Source organism: Heterodontus francisci, chromosome 34, assembly GCF_036365525.1.
Source record: "Heterodontus francisci isolate sHetFra1 chromosome 34, sHetFra1.hap1, whole genome shotgun sequence".
In the NCBI taxonomy this organism is placed as follows: Eukaryota; Metazoa; Chordata; class Chondrichthyes; order Heterodontiformes; family Heterodontidae; genus Heterodontus; species Heterodontus francisci.
In genome coordinates, this window is record NC_090404.1 from 15,744,224 (window position 1) to 15,756,742 (window position 12,519).

Consider the following 12,519-nt stretch of genomic DNA (forward strand, 5'->3'; position numbering starts at 1 on the left):
TTCTCTGGCGTGAAACAGAGATTCTAGGCAGGATTGAGAAGTCTCAGCGATGGATTGAATGGGAGGTTTGAAGTGCAGCTCAGGGTCCACATGGGGTAGTGTCGGGTACAGGTTGAGTGAAGAAGTGAGGTAAAGGGGATGGGTGGGGAGTGCGAGGGGGTAACGCAGTGTGTTTCCAGCAGCAGGGAAGCACACAAGACAGCTTGTAGCGTGTCTGCTTGCTCGGCTCAGTGCCCCTTAGCCAAAGGGTGGGGGAGGGCCAGAGAATCCAAAACCTACATTGGCTCCCGGTCTGGCAATGCCTCGACTTTAAAATTCTCATTTCAAACCCCTCCACAACCTTACTCAAAACTATTTCTAAACTCCTCCAGCCCGACAACCCTCCAATTCTGCCCTCGAACAAACTCCCGATTTTATTCGTTCCCAGTCATGATTGTATCTTCCGCCTTCTGGGTCCGAAGCTCTGGAATTCCCACCCTCAGCCCCTCCTCCGCCTCTTGTTCAGATTCACCTTCAAACCTATCTCCAGCTGTCTTAGTACCTCTTTACGTGGCTCAAACTCAATGTTTGATAGCACTCCTCTGAGGCACCCTGGGACAATTCACTAGGTTATAGGTGCTACATAAAGGCAAGTTGTCATTGATATTTCAAAGTGGCTCCAGGAGATGCCATTCTCAACGTCAAGGGAGATACAGCCTGCCCACATTTCACCTCCAAGTCATCATAGCACCTTGAACATATAACAGCAGTTTACATCATGCAAAGCAGTCACTCGGTCCATCATGTCTGGCCAGCTCTTCGGGAGAGCAATCTCAGATCAAATTCCACTGCCCCACTCACTCCCCATAGCCCTGTATCAATCCCAAACTAATCCCACTGCCTCACTCTCTCCCCATAGCCCTGTATCAATCCCAAACTAAACCCACTGCCCCACTCACTCCCCATAGCCCTGTATCAATCCCAAACTAATCCCACTGCCTCACTCTCTCCCCATAGCCCTGTATCAATCCCAAACTAATCCCACTGCCCCGCTCACTCCCCATAGCCCTGTATCAATCCCAAACTAATCCCACTGTCCCGCTCTCTCCCCATAGCCCTGTATCAATCCCAAACTAATCCCACTGTCCCACTCTCTCCCCATAGCCCTGTATCAATCCCAAACTAATCCCACTGCCCCGCTCACTCCCCATAGCCCTGTATCAATCCCAAACGAATCCCACTGCCCCGCTCACTCCCCATAGCCCTGTATCAATCCCAAACTAATCCCACTGTCCCACTCTCTCCCCATAGCCCTGTATCAATCCCAAACTAATCCCACTGTCCCACTCTCTCCCCATAGCCCTGTATCAATCCCAAACTAATCCCACTGCCCCACTCTCTCCCCATAGCCCTGTATCGATCCCAAACTAATCCCACTGCCCCACTCACTCCCCATAGCCCTGTATCAATCCCAAACTAATCCCACTGCCCCACTCACTCCCCATAGCCATCAATCCCAAACTAATCCCACTGCCCCACTCTCTGCCCATAGCCCTGTATCAATCCCAAACTAATCCCACTGCCCCACTCTCCCCATAGCCCTGTATCGATACCAAACCAATCCCACTGTCCCGCTCACTCCCCATAGCCCTGTATCGATCCCAAACTAATCCCACTGCCCCGCTCACTCCCCATAGCCCTGTATCGATCCCAAACTAATCCCACTGTCCCGCTCACTCCCCATAGCCCTGTATCGATCCCAAACTAATCCCACTGCCCCGCTCACTCCCCATAGCCCTGTATCGATCCCAAACTAATCCCACTGTCCCACTCTCTCCCCAAAGCCCTGTATCAATCCCAAACTAATCCCACTGCCCCACTCACTCCCCATAGCCATCAATCCCAAACTAATCCCACTGCCCCACTCTCTGCCCATAGCCCTGTATCAATCCCAAACTAATCCCACTGCCCCACTCTCCCCATAGCCCTGTATCGATACCAAACCAATCCCACTGTCCCGTTCACTCCCCATAGCCCTGTATCGATCCCAAACTAATCCCACTGCCCCGCTCACTCCCCATAGCCCTGTATCGATCCCAAACTAATCCCACTGTCCCGCTCACTCCCCATAGCCCTGTATCGATCCCAAACTAATCCCACTGCCCCGCTCACTCCCCATAGCCCTGTATCGATCCCAAACTAATCCCACTGTCCCACTCTCTCCCCATAGCCCTGTACCAATCCCAAACTAATCCCACTGTCCCACTCTCTCCCCATAGCCCTGTATCAATCCCAAACTAATCCCACTGCCCCGCTCACTCCCCATAGCCCTGTATCGATCCCAAACTAATCCCACTGCCCCGGACTCCACACATCTGTCTCTACCTTTGATTAACAAATTACCTCGACCTTTCCTCCTCACACATGTAAGGATTTGAAATAGATCGTCCCTCGTCACTGTCTACCCAACCAGGAGAAATATTCTCACCCTGTTCAGTCCATTAAAATGCTTCCGAATTTGAAAAACCTTCCCTAAACATCCTCGGCCTTCTCTACCCCAGCGTAAAATTGCCAAGTGTCTCAAGTCTGTCCTATTTGGTGAATCTACACTTTCACACTCTATGGCTTCGGATAAAGGCACATATGAAGCTGCACATGGTACTCGAACAGTGGCCTGACTGGTGTTCAGTTCACATCCATTACTTATTTTTTTACCCTGCGTGACTATCTCAACTGATGTTAACCCAGCTCCCTCAAACCGTCACTCAGTAATCCCTCCCAGCCTGCACTCTGGTTCCCCTCCCCACCATCTCCAGTAACTCGGAGATTCGGTGAATGGATACCTTGCAGCAGTTCAGCCCAGCAAAGAAGTAAAAGAACAAGAAGGTTAAATGACAACCTACCCTCCCCCCAGCGACTTCCATTTCCAGCCGCCAGTCCTCTCTCGCCCGAAGGCAGGCTGGCTGGTGCACAGCTGTGTTGTGGTTAAATATAGAAACACTTGCTAATTGGGAAAACGCCTCCGCAGCAATCACATCTGATAGTCAGAGGACGTCAGATGTATTTTTAGAAAAGCACACACTAATCTCACCCAGCGGCCTGGTTTCACTCAGCCCCGAGAGGGAGCACAAGGACAATGGGGTAGAAAGTGTTGTCTTGGGATCAGCGAGGAAAAGGAAGCACAGAGTAAAGCTCCCTCTACACTGTCCCCATCAAACACTCCCAGGACAGGTACAGCACGGGGTTAGATACAGAGTAAAGCTCCCTCTACACTGTCCCCATCAAATACTCCCTGAACAGGTACAGCACGGGGTTAGATACAGAGTAAAGCTCCCTCTACACTGTCCCCATCAAACACTCCCAGGACAGGTACAGTACGGGGGTAGAAAGAAAAAGAGAAGAAAAAAAAAGAAAAAAAAAACGGGGTTAGATACAGAGTAAAGCTCCCTCTACACTGTCCCCATCAAACTTTCCCAGGACAGGTACAGTACGGGGTTAGATACAGAGTAAAGCTCCCTCTACACTGTCCCCATCAAACACTCCCAGGACAGGCACAGCACTGGGTTAGATACCGAGTAAAGCTCCCTCTACACTGTCCCCATCAAACACTCCCAGGACAGGTACAGTACGGGGGTAGAAAGAAAAAGAGAAGAAAAAAAAGAAGAAAAAAAACGGGGTTAGATACAGAGTAAAGCTCCCTCTACACTGTCCCCATCAAACTTTCCCAGGACAGGTACAGTACGGGGTTAGATACAGAGTAAAGCTCCCTCTACACTGTCCCCATCAAACACTCCCAGAACAGGTACAGTACGGGGTTAGATACCGAGTAAAGCTCCCTCTACACTGTCCCCATCAAACACTCCCAGGACAGGCACAGCACTGGGTTAGATACCGAGTAAAGCTCCCTCTACACTGTCCCCATCAAACACTCCCAGGACAGGTACAGTACGGGGTTAGATACAGAGTAAAGCTCCCTCTACACTGTCCCCATCAAACACTCCCAGAACAGGTACAGTACGGGGTTAGATACAGAGTAAAGCTCCCTCTACACTGTCCCCCAAATCCTTGTCTAGCTTCCCCCTAAATGTACCTATGCTATTTCCCTCAGACACTCCCTGTGGTAGTGAGTTACACATTTTCACCACTCTCTGGGTAAAGAAGTTTCTCATGAATTCCCGATTGGAATGATTAGGGATTATCTTATATTGTTAGCTCTTCTCCACAAGTGAAAACATTTTCTCTACAACTCTATCAAACCCCTGCAATAACTTTCTTGACCTCCATTAAATCACCCACCCCCAAACCCCCCCTCCCCCCACCAGCCTTCTCTTTTCTGCAGAAGAGTCACAGTCTGTTCAATCTTTCTGGACAAGCACATCCTCTCAGTCCTGGTACCACCTGAGTGAATCCTTTTTTCCACCTTCTCCACTGACTGTGTCCTTTTAATTATACAGAGACCAGAGCTGTGCACAGTACTCCAGGTGTGGTCTAACCAAGTTTAACACTTTGCTGATCAATTCTACCCTTCTAGAAATGAATGCCTTCTGTAAATGGCCTTATTAACCTTTATTATGCTGGGGTATTGACTTGCTGCCTGCAGGTTCTCCCATTACGTAGCACCCCCTCCCCCCACTCACTGCTCGCTCAATCTTCCAATTATCTCAATAGTTCCAGATGATGCCCCATTTTGTGCTTGGCACTGTGGTGCCAGCTTGGTGCAGAGCTGCCCTCGCCACCCGCTGTCAAGCTCCGCGGCAAAGCAAGAGGCAGCAGACGCTAAAGTAATTATTGAGGGAGCAAGGTGGCCAGGATGATGCGAGTAAAGGAGCGCAGAAGAACCAAACGAAATACGCCATCCCTGCCCGACCAGTGTTGGGAGTGGTGTCACAGTGGGTACAGCCATGGACTGCGAATTCATTCTGTTCCTCTCACCCACATCCCCCCACCTCACAGTTAAAGCGACCGCACAGGACAACTGGAAATACGTACCTGGGCGGGTGATCCAGCCAGGTCTCGATCCAATAGGGCGTGGTATTCATTGACGAGCCTGTGGCAGCCCTGTAGATTCTCAATGGGCTCCCAGGTGTTGGCTCTGGAGTTGTACCCCTTCCACTTCAGCAAGTACTCCACACCCCCCTCTATGTATCGAGAACTCAGGATAGCTTCCACCTGTAGAACAGACACAGAGGGAGGGAACAAAACAACAAGTTAAGGTATTATCACTGTCTCTCCCCAATTGATCAGCAGGTAACTGCGTCATTCAGTGCCTTGGTCTATGTTGTAGCTGATGCACCTGCTGCTGACCGGGATCCAGGCTAGCCTGTTGGAATGTGCATGGAGGTCGAGTGCGGACAGGGTTGGGTCTGGCTGCGCTGCCCTTTGTGGGCGAATTTCCTACCGTCTCGGCTCCAACATTTAAAATGGTCGCATCGGAGAGGCGTTGGGGGGGGGGGGGGGGGGGGGGGGTGGTGACCAGCGCCCGTGAAACCTATACCCCCTCTGACTAGCGCCTCCAGGAGAGTTCACCTCCAGGAAAGTGCTAAGCTGCTCACAGACGGCTTTGTCGCCGAAACGGAGAACATTCTCTCATTCGTTCAGCTGCCCAAGTCGAATCCTCCTGCCTTGCAAGTGAAATCCTCTCCCCAGGGCACACTCCTGCCCTCGGCCTGAGCCCGTATCTTTCTCTGGTTTTTCCTCCCTTCTCCCCTCAATGTTCCTCCAAGCTCACCCTGCCCACAAACGTCAGTAGGAGGCGTGGAGCCTGCTCCGCCGTTCAGTAGGATCACGGCTGATTTTCTGCTTATACTCCACTTTCCTTCCTGATCTCCCACATCCCATGATTCCTTAAGTGCCCAAAAGTCTACTGAATACGTCCAACACTGCGCTCTGGGGTGACGAATTCCAAAGACTCAACCGAGTGAAGAAATATCTCTCCTCGGGCTGATAAACGGCCACCCCCTCTCTCCTCCACCACCCCCCCCCCACCCCCCCACCCTGAGGTTACGACCCCCCCCCCAGTTCTAGTCTCTCCAGCTAAGATAAACAACCTCTCAAGAACTTTACACCTTTCAATGAGATCGCTACTCATTCTTTTAAACTCCAGAGAATGTAGGCCCAATCTACTTCGTGAGCCACCTCTTGCTCTGCCTAGACCCCATTCCCACTCAACTGCCGACCGGCCAACTTCCTTTTCTGGGCCTTTGTGCCACCTGACATTAGACGTCGTTCCAGCTCTTCGGGTACTATGCCCCTTCCCTTTCAAAAGGCCCACCCTCCTCCCCTCTGTACTTGCAAACTGCTGACCCGTCTCAAAACCTCGACGCCCCACATGCTGTCCATCGACTTCCACCTTCGCACGTTACCCACCTCGAGCCTATCAGCTGCTGAAACCCTTTCGTTGCTACCAGACTTGATTTTTTTTTTTATTTGTTCATGGGACGTGGGTGTCACCGGCTAGGCCAGCATTTTTTGCCCATCCTTGTTCGCCCTTGACAACTGAGTGGCTCACTGGGCCATTTCAGAAGGATTATTTAAAGAGTAAACCACATTGCTGTGGGTCTGGGGGGTCACGTGTTCCAGACCAGGTAAGGACAGCAGATTTCCTTCCCTAAAGGACATTCGTGAACCAGATGGGTTTTTACAACAACTGACAATGGTTTCAGTCACCATTAGACCTGTTCTTTAATACCAGATTAATTGAATTCACTTTTCACCATCTGTGGTGGGATTTGAACCCATGTCCCCAGAGCATTAGGCTTCTGGGATTACTAGTCCAGTGACACTGCCACTCACCACTGCCTCCCCTGTATTATTTCAACAGTTGCCTTGTCCGCTTCGTGTCCTTACTCTGAACTCGAAACCCGAGCTCGTGCTAAACTCCACTGCCTGTACCCATTTGGACCAGATGTGCTTGAAAGGGGAGTACGCAGTTTCCCCTCCACAAGTGACTCCGCTCAGATGTGTGCCAACCCTTCCCAGAGAGGAGATTCACCATCCCCTTCAGTCGTGGAAGCCCAAGTCACTAATAGTAGACATGAGGTTTCGCCCATCTGGCACATTCCTCATGTGAGCCCAGGGTATTCCACAGTGGAGCCAGGGACAGCTCCTTCAACCTACACACACACACCCACTTCCCAGTAGGAATTCACTAGACCAGTGTCAACCCTCCTCAGTCCCTCCCAACTCCTTGTTTGGGGGGGGGGGGGGGGGGGGGGGAGGGAATCAGCAACCTAAGAACAGAGACAGAGAGCAGCCACTCAAGGCAGCAGCCGGTCCCCATCTTCTCAGGGCTACCAGGGATGGGCAATAAAGGCAGCCATGCCATCCCAAGGATGCATTTTAAAAAAACCCTGCCCTTTGTGAAGAGGTGCTGGCGTAGTGGTAATGTCACTGGACTAGCAATCCAGAGTCCCAGGCTAATGCACTGGGGACATGGGTTCAAATCCCACCACAGCAGATGGAGAAATCTGAATTCAATTAATAAATCTGGAATTAAAAGCTAGTCTAATGGTGACCATGAACCCATTGTCGATTGTTGTAAAAACCCATCTGGTTGACTCTCAGTCGTCAAGTACAATTAGGATGGGTACTAAATGCTGGCCGAGCATGGGCTCCTTCAATGGAATATGCAACAGCTAACACGAGTAACAATATGGCCTCTGATGCAATAATGTTTGCTGAAAAGAATCGCAACAGAGTTTATTTTTGGGTACAACAGGTACATAACCCAGTGTGCTAATTAGTTGATCACCCGTGGCATTGATCACTGAGTTGGAGGCTCAATAAAGTGTGATGGGAGAGTGCGTCAGTAAAACGTGTCACTTAGATGAATCATTTACACCAAGTGCATGCCAAGGCTAGATTTTTAGCATGTTGCAAACAAACGATCAACAAATCGATCACTCTTCACAGAATCTACACTTGAGCGTCAAAAAACTGCCAATCGTTTCATCCTGGTTTCTTTGGATCTTGGGCCAACTCAAAGAGTTACCTCCACCAAACAGCAATTAATCTCTAACCAACTGTAGGAATCTTAGCGCTGAGGGGCTTTGTGACCTTCAAGGGTATCTGTGCTTGGCTGCCCAAGCTGTTCCAGTACAGCTACAACAAAGGTATCTACCCAACAATGTGGAAAATTACCCAGGCACGTCCTATCCACAAAAAAAATGTACAAATCCAATACAGCCAATTACCATCCCATCGGTTTCAGAAAAGTGATGGAAGGGATCGTCAACAGTGCTATCAAGCGGCACTTGCTCAGCAATAACCGACTCACTGACACTCAGTTTGAGTTCCGCCAGCGCCACCTGGCTCCTGACCTCATTACAGCCTTGGTCCAAACATGGACAAAAGAGGTGAACTCCAGAGGTGAGGAGAGAGTGAATGCCCTTGACATCAAGGCAGCATTTGACAGAGTATGGCATCAAGGAGCCCTCGCAAAACTGGAGTCAATGAGAATCGGGGGGAAATCTCTCTGCTGGTTGGAGTCATACCTAGCACAAAGGAAGATGGTTGTGGTTGTTGGAGGTCAATCATCTCAGTCCCAGGACATCGCAGCAGAAGTTCCTCAGGGTAGTGTCCTAGGCCCAACCATCTTCAGCTGCTTCATGAATGAACTTCCCTCCATCCTCAGGTCAGAAGTGGGGATGTTCGCTGATGACTGCACAATGTTCAGCACCATTTGCGACTCCTCAGATACTGATGCAGCCCATGTCCATAGGCAGCAACACCTAGACAATATCCAGGCTTGGGCTGATAAGTGACAAGTAACATTCACACCACACAAGTGCCAGGCAATGACCATCTCAAACAAGAGAGAATCTAACCATCTCCGCTTGACAATCAAAGCAATACTATCACTGAATGCCCCACTCTCAACATCCTGGGGGTTACCATTGACCAGAAACTGAACTGGAGTAGCCACAAATACTGTGACTACAAGAGCAGGTCAGAGGTTGGGAATTCTGTGGTAACTCACCTCTTGAGTCCCCAAAGCCTGTCCACCATCTACAAGGCACAAGTCAGGAGTGTGATGGAATACTCTCCACTTGCCTGGATGGGTGCAGCTCCAACAACACTCAAGAAGCTCGACACCATCCAGGACAAAGCAGCCCGCTTGATTGGCATCCCATCCATCAACATAAACGTGCACTCTCTCCCCCACCGACACACAGTGGCAGCAGCGTGAGCCATCTACAAGATGCACTGCAGCAACTCACCAAGCCTCCTTCGACAGCACCTTTCAAACCCACGACTTCAACCACCTAGAAGAACAAGGGCAGCAGACGCATAGGAACACCACCACCTGCAAGTTCCCCTCCAAATCAAACACCATTCTGACATGGAACTATATCACCGTTCCTTCACTGTTGCTGGATCAAAATCCTGGAACGCCCTAACAGCACAATAGGTGTACCTACCCTACATGGACTGCAGTGGCTCAAGAAGGCGGCTCACCAACACCTTCTCAAGGGCAATTTAGGGATGGACAATAAACGGACACACACATCCTGTGAATGAATAAAAAAAAAAGACATATCACAGGTACAATACGGCTCACCTTTTAGAAGAGCACGTTGGAAAAACTTATTCCGGTACTGGTTTCACGAACTCGGGACATCCCAAAACATTTACAGCAGTGGAGGTACCTTCTCGAAAAGCAGTTGATGTGGTAATGTAGGAAACACGGCAGACAATTTGTGCATAGCAAGCTCCCACAAACAGCACTGTGATAAGTGACCAGATTATCTGTTATTCAGCTGTTAGCTGAGGGATAAATATTGGCCCCAGGACAATGAGGAGAACTCCCCGCTTTTCTTCAAAATAGTGGCCGAGAGATATTTTACGTCCATCCGAGGGGGACAGACAGGACCCTCAGTCTTATCCGAAAGATGGCAGCTCAGGCAGTGATGTGCTCTCGCAGTCTTGACACCAGGAGTGTCGACTCTGAATTAAGAGGATTCGAATCTCTGGCGTGGGAACTCAAACCAACGCCACTCTGACTCAGAGGCAAGAGAGAGACCCACTGAGCCACAGCTGACATCTCATCCTAGTCAACATGAGCAATGCCATGGGATATCGACTAATACTGGTCAATATTTTCAAAATTCACCCTAAAGTTCAGTTTTTAAATGCTAAGCTAACAAACTAAAACGAAGTGAAGCTTGTTTAATAAAACAGCAAGTTTTAAATAGGTATGTATAGTTTTTTTTTACAAAATTAAACCAAGTAACCCACAGCTAATATTGTAGAGATGAGTACAAATCACATTACTAACGCAATTTTAAACCATGTGCCTGTCTTAAGTTTGATTTCCTTTTTTTTTGCTTCCAGACAGAGCTGTTCATTATTCTGCCATTAACACTCTCTCCAGACAGATGCTTTGTCTTTCATGACAACCATCTTTGCCTTTCATTCCACATCAACTTTAATATTTCACCTCTCCCACCCCCTACCCCATCACTATTTCTTCTTCCTCTGCACTCCCCACTTTCAACAGCATAAAACCAAATCACATTTCTACCTTCCTTTGGTTCTGAACAGTCACATCCGACTCAAAACTTTTGTCGACTCGGTGTCTCTCCGCAGATGCCCAGACCCGAAATATCAACAGCTTACAAATTCAACCACTGGCCATTGAAGACTCAGAAGTGGGCAGGTATTGTCATTGCAAGCTTGTGCCAACAAGAGTTAATATCGCTAGTTAACAGCTAGTTAACAAGACTAATTGTCAGCTTCCCAGCATCACTTTTAACCACGCACTACAGGCGACCTCAAGAGGGCTTTTTAAACACACTCCGACTTCCCTAGTTAAACTAGTCAACAAATTCTAGTTAACATCTAGCACACGTTTAACTGCAGCCCCCGGGGAGTAACTGGCAGTTTGAGAGTTCATTGATAACTTTAGCCCAAGTTCGGGTGAAGCTAGTTCACCACTAGTTAAACTAGTTAACACATTCTAGTCAACATCTACCACACATTTAACTGCAGCCCCCAGGGAGTAACTGGCAGTTTGAGAGTTCATTGACAACTTTAGCCCAAGTTCGGGTGAAGCTAGTTCACCACTAGTTAAACTAGTTAACACATTCTAGTCAACATCGACCACACGTTTAACTGCTATGGCAATGCTGCCCCCCCGGGGTGTAACAACTGGTAGTTTGAGTTCATTGATAACTTTAGCCCAAGTTAGGGTGAAGCTAGTTAACCACTAGTTAAACTGGTTGGCGGGAGTGAGTGTCGCTCTGGCAGAATCAGTGGCGGCCCCTCCGGGGGTTACCTCGTACTCGGGTCCGGCTGCCGAGTTGTCGCTGCTGGAGGACGAGCCGATCCGGCCGCGGCGCCTGGAGCCCGAGTTGGGGAGGTTCGGCTGGCTGGCCGTTAGCCGGCGGTTACGGCGCGCTCTGCGCATGTTGCCTCGCTTATGTACGGACTGGCCGCTGCTGACCCCACTGCCTCACTCAGCACCCAGCGACACTGACTGCGCAACGCCGCAGCGCCGCCCGCCCTTTTTAAAACCTCCGGTGCGCCCAAAGCCCCGCCCCCACCCATTCTACGTCACCGCCGTCCGGCCAATCAGCCGGCAAGCGATGAGTGGCGGGGGTGACGTTGTGAGCGACGGGCTGGGCTGGTGGACAAATCCCCTTTATGACGTCACAGGCGCGGCACGCGCAAGGGGCGGGGCGGAGATTGGGGGCGGGGCGGAGGTTGGGGGCGGGGCGGAGGTTGGGGGTGGGGGAGGGGGAGGGGGAGGGGCAGGGGGGGTTGCCTGTTGAGCCACTCTGAGGGTTAGGCTATGTTGGGATGGGGGCCAGAAGTTTGCTCAGTTGCCCCCCACCTGCCATCTATTCCGTCGAGGCACAGTTCGGAGGGCGGCCATTTTTGGGTGGGTGGTGGGGGGGGCGGTCAGGCACAGCAAGATCCCACAGGCAGCAATGAGACGGGCGAAGAGTCAATCCATTTCTGCTGATTTGACGGAAGATCAATGGCCGGGAATGCCAGACGATCTCCCCCTCCACCATTCCCTACAGGCTTCTGATTCGAAGGCCCCGACCTTGGCCGCCAAAGCTGGGCAACCCTGTGCAAATGTCCCATCGCTGAAGGGGGGTGGGGGGCACCTCCCACCGTGCAGCAGCCCATCACGTGCGCCAACCCAGATCATCCGCTCAAATCACTAAAAGAAGCCCACAGTTTTAAAAAAGGCCATTCCCAGAAATAGTAAGCTGAGCGCTGGGGCTTATTTCTCGCGGAGGCTGTTAAAGCTATGTTACACTTGTATAGAGCCTTGATCAGACCACACTTGGAGGATTGTGCACAGTTTTGGTCTCCGTATTGCAAAAAAAAAGGTTTTCGAGGCACTGGAGAAGGTGCATCAAAAATCACAAGAATGATACCAGAACTATCAGGAAAGTCTGAAAAGTCTGGGACTCTAGAACAGAGAAAGCTGAGAGGTGACTTGATAGAGGTCTTTAGATCATTAAAAGGCTTTGCTAGGGTAGGCAAAGAAACAATATTTCTGCTTGTGTGGGAGACCAGAACTAGGGG

General features: G+C 50.3%; 1 protein-coding gene across 1 annotated transcript in view; it reads right to left on the reverse strand.

The window, feature by feature from the left end:
• The window catches only part of si:ch211-63p21.1 (polycomb group protein Pc), a 36,665-nt gene extending 25,190 nt beyond the window's left edge, over positions 1 to 11,475 (reverse strand). Inside the window, exons 1-2 of the mRNA XM_068014462.1 lie at positions 11,255 to 11,475; positions 4,969 to 5,148 (exon numbers count right to left, since the gene is read on the reverse strand). Coding sequence (XP_067870563.1) covers positions 4,969 to 5,148; positions 11,255 to 11,386 — 312 coding nt within the window. The 5' untranslated portion in view covers positions 11,387 to 11,475. The remainder of the gene's footprint in view (positions 1 to 4,968; positions 5,149 to 11,254) is intronic.
• Positions 11,476 to 12,519: the final 1,044 nt, after the last annotated feature.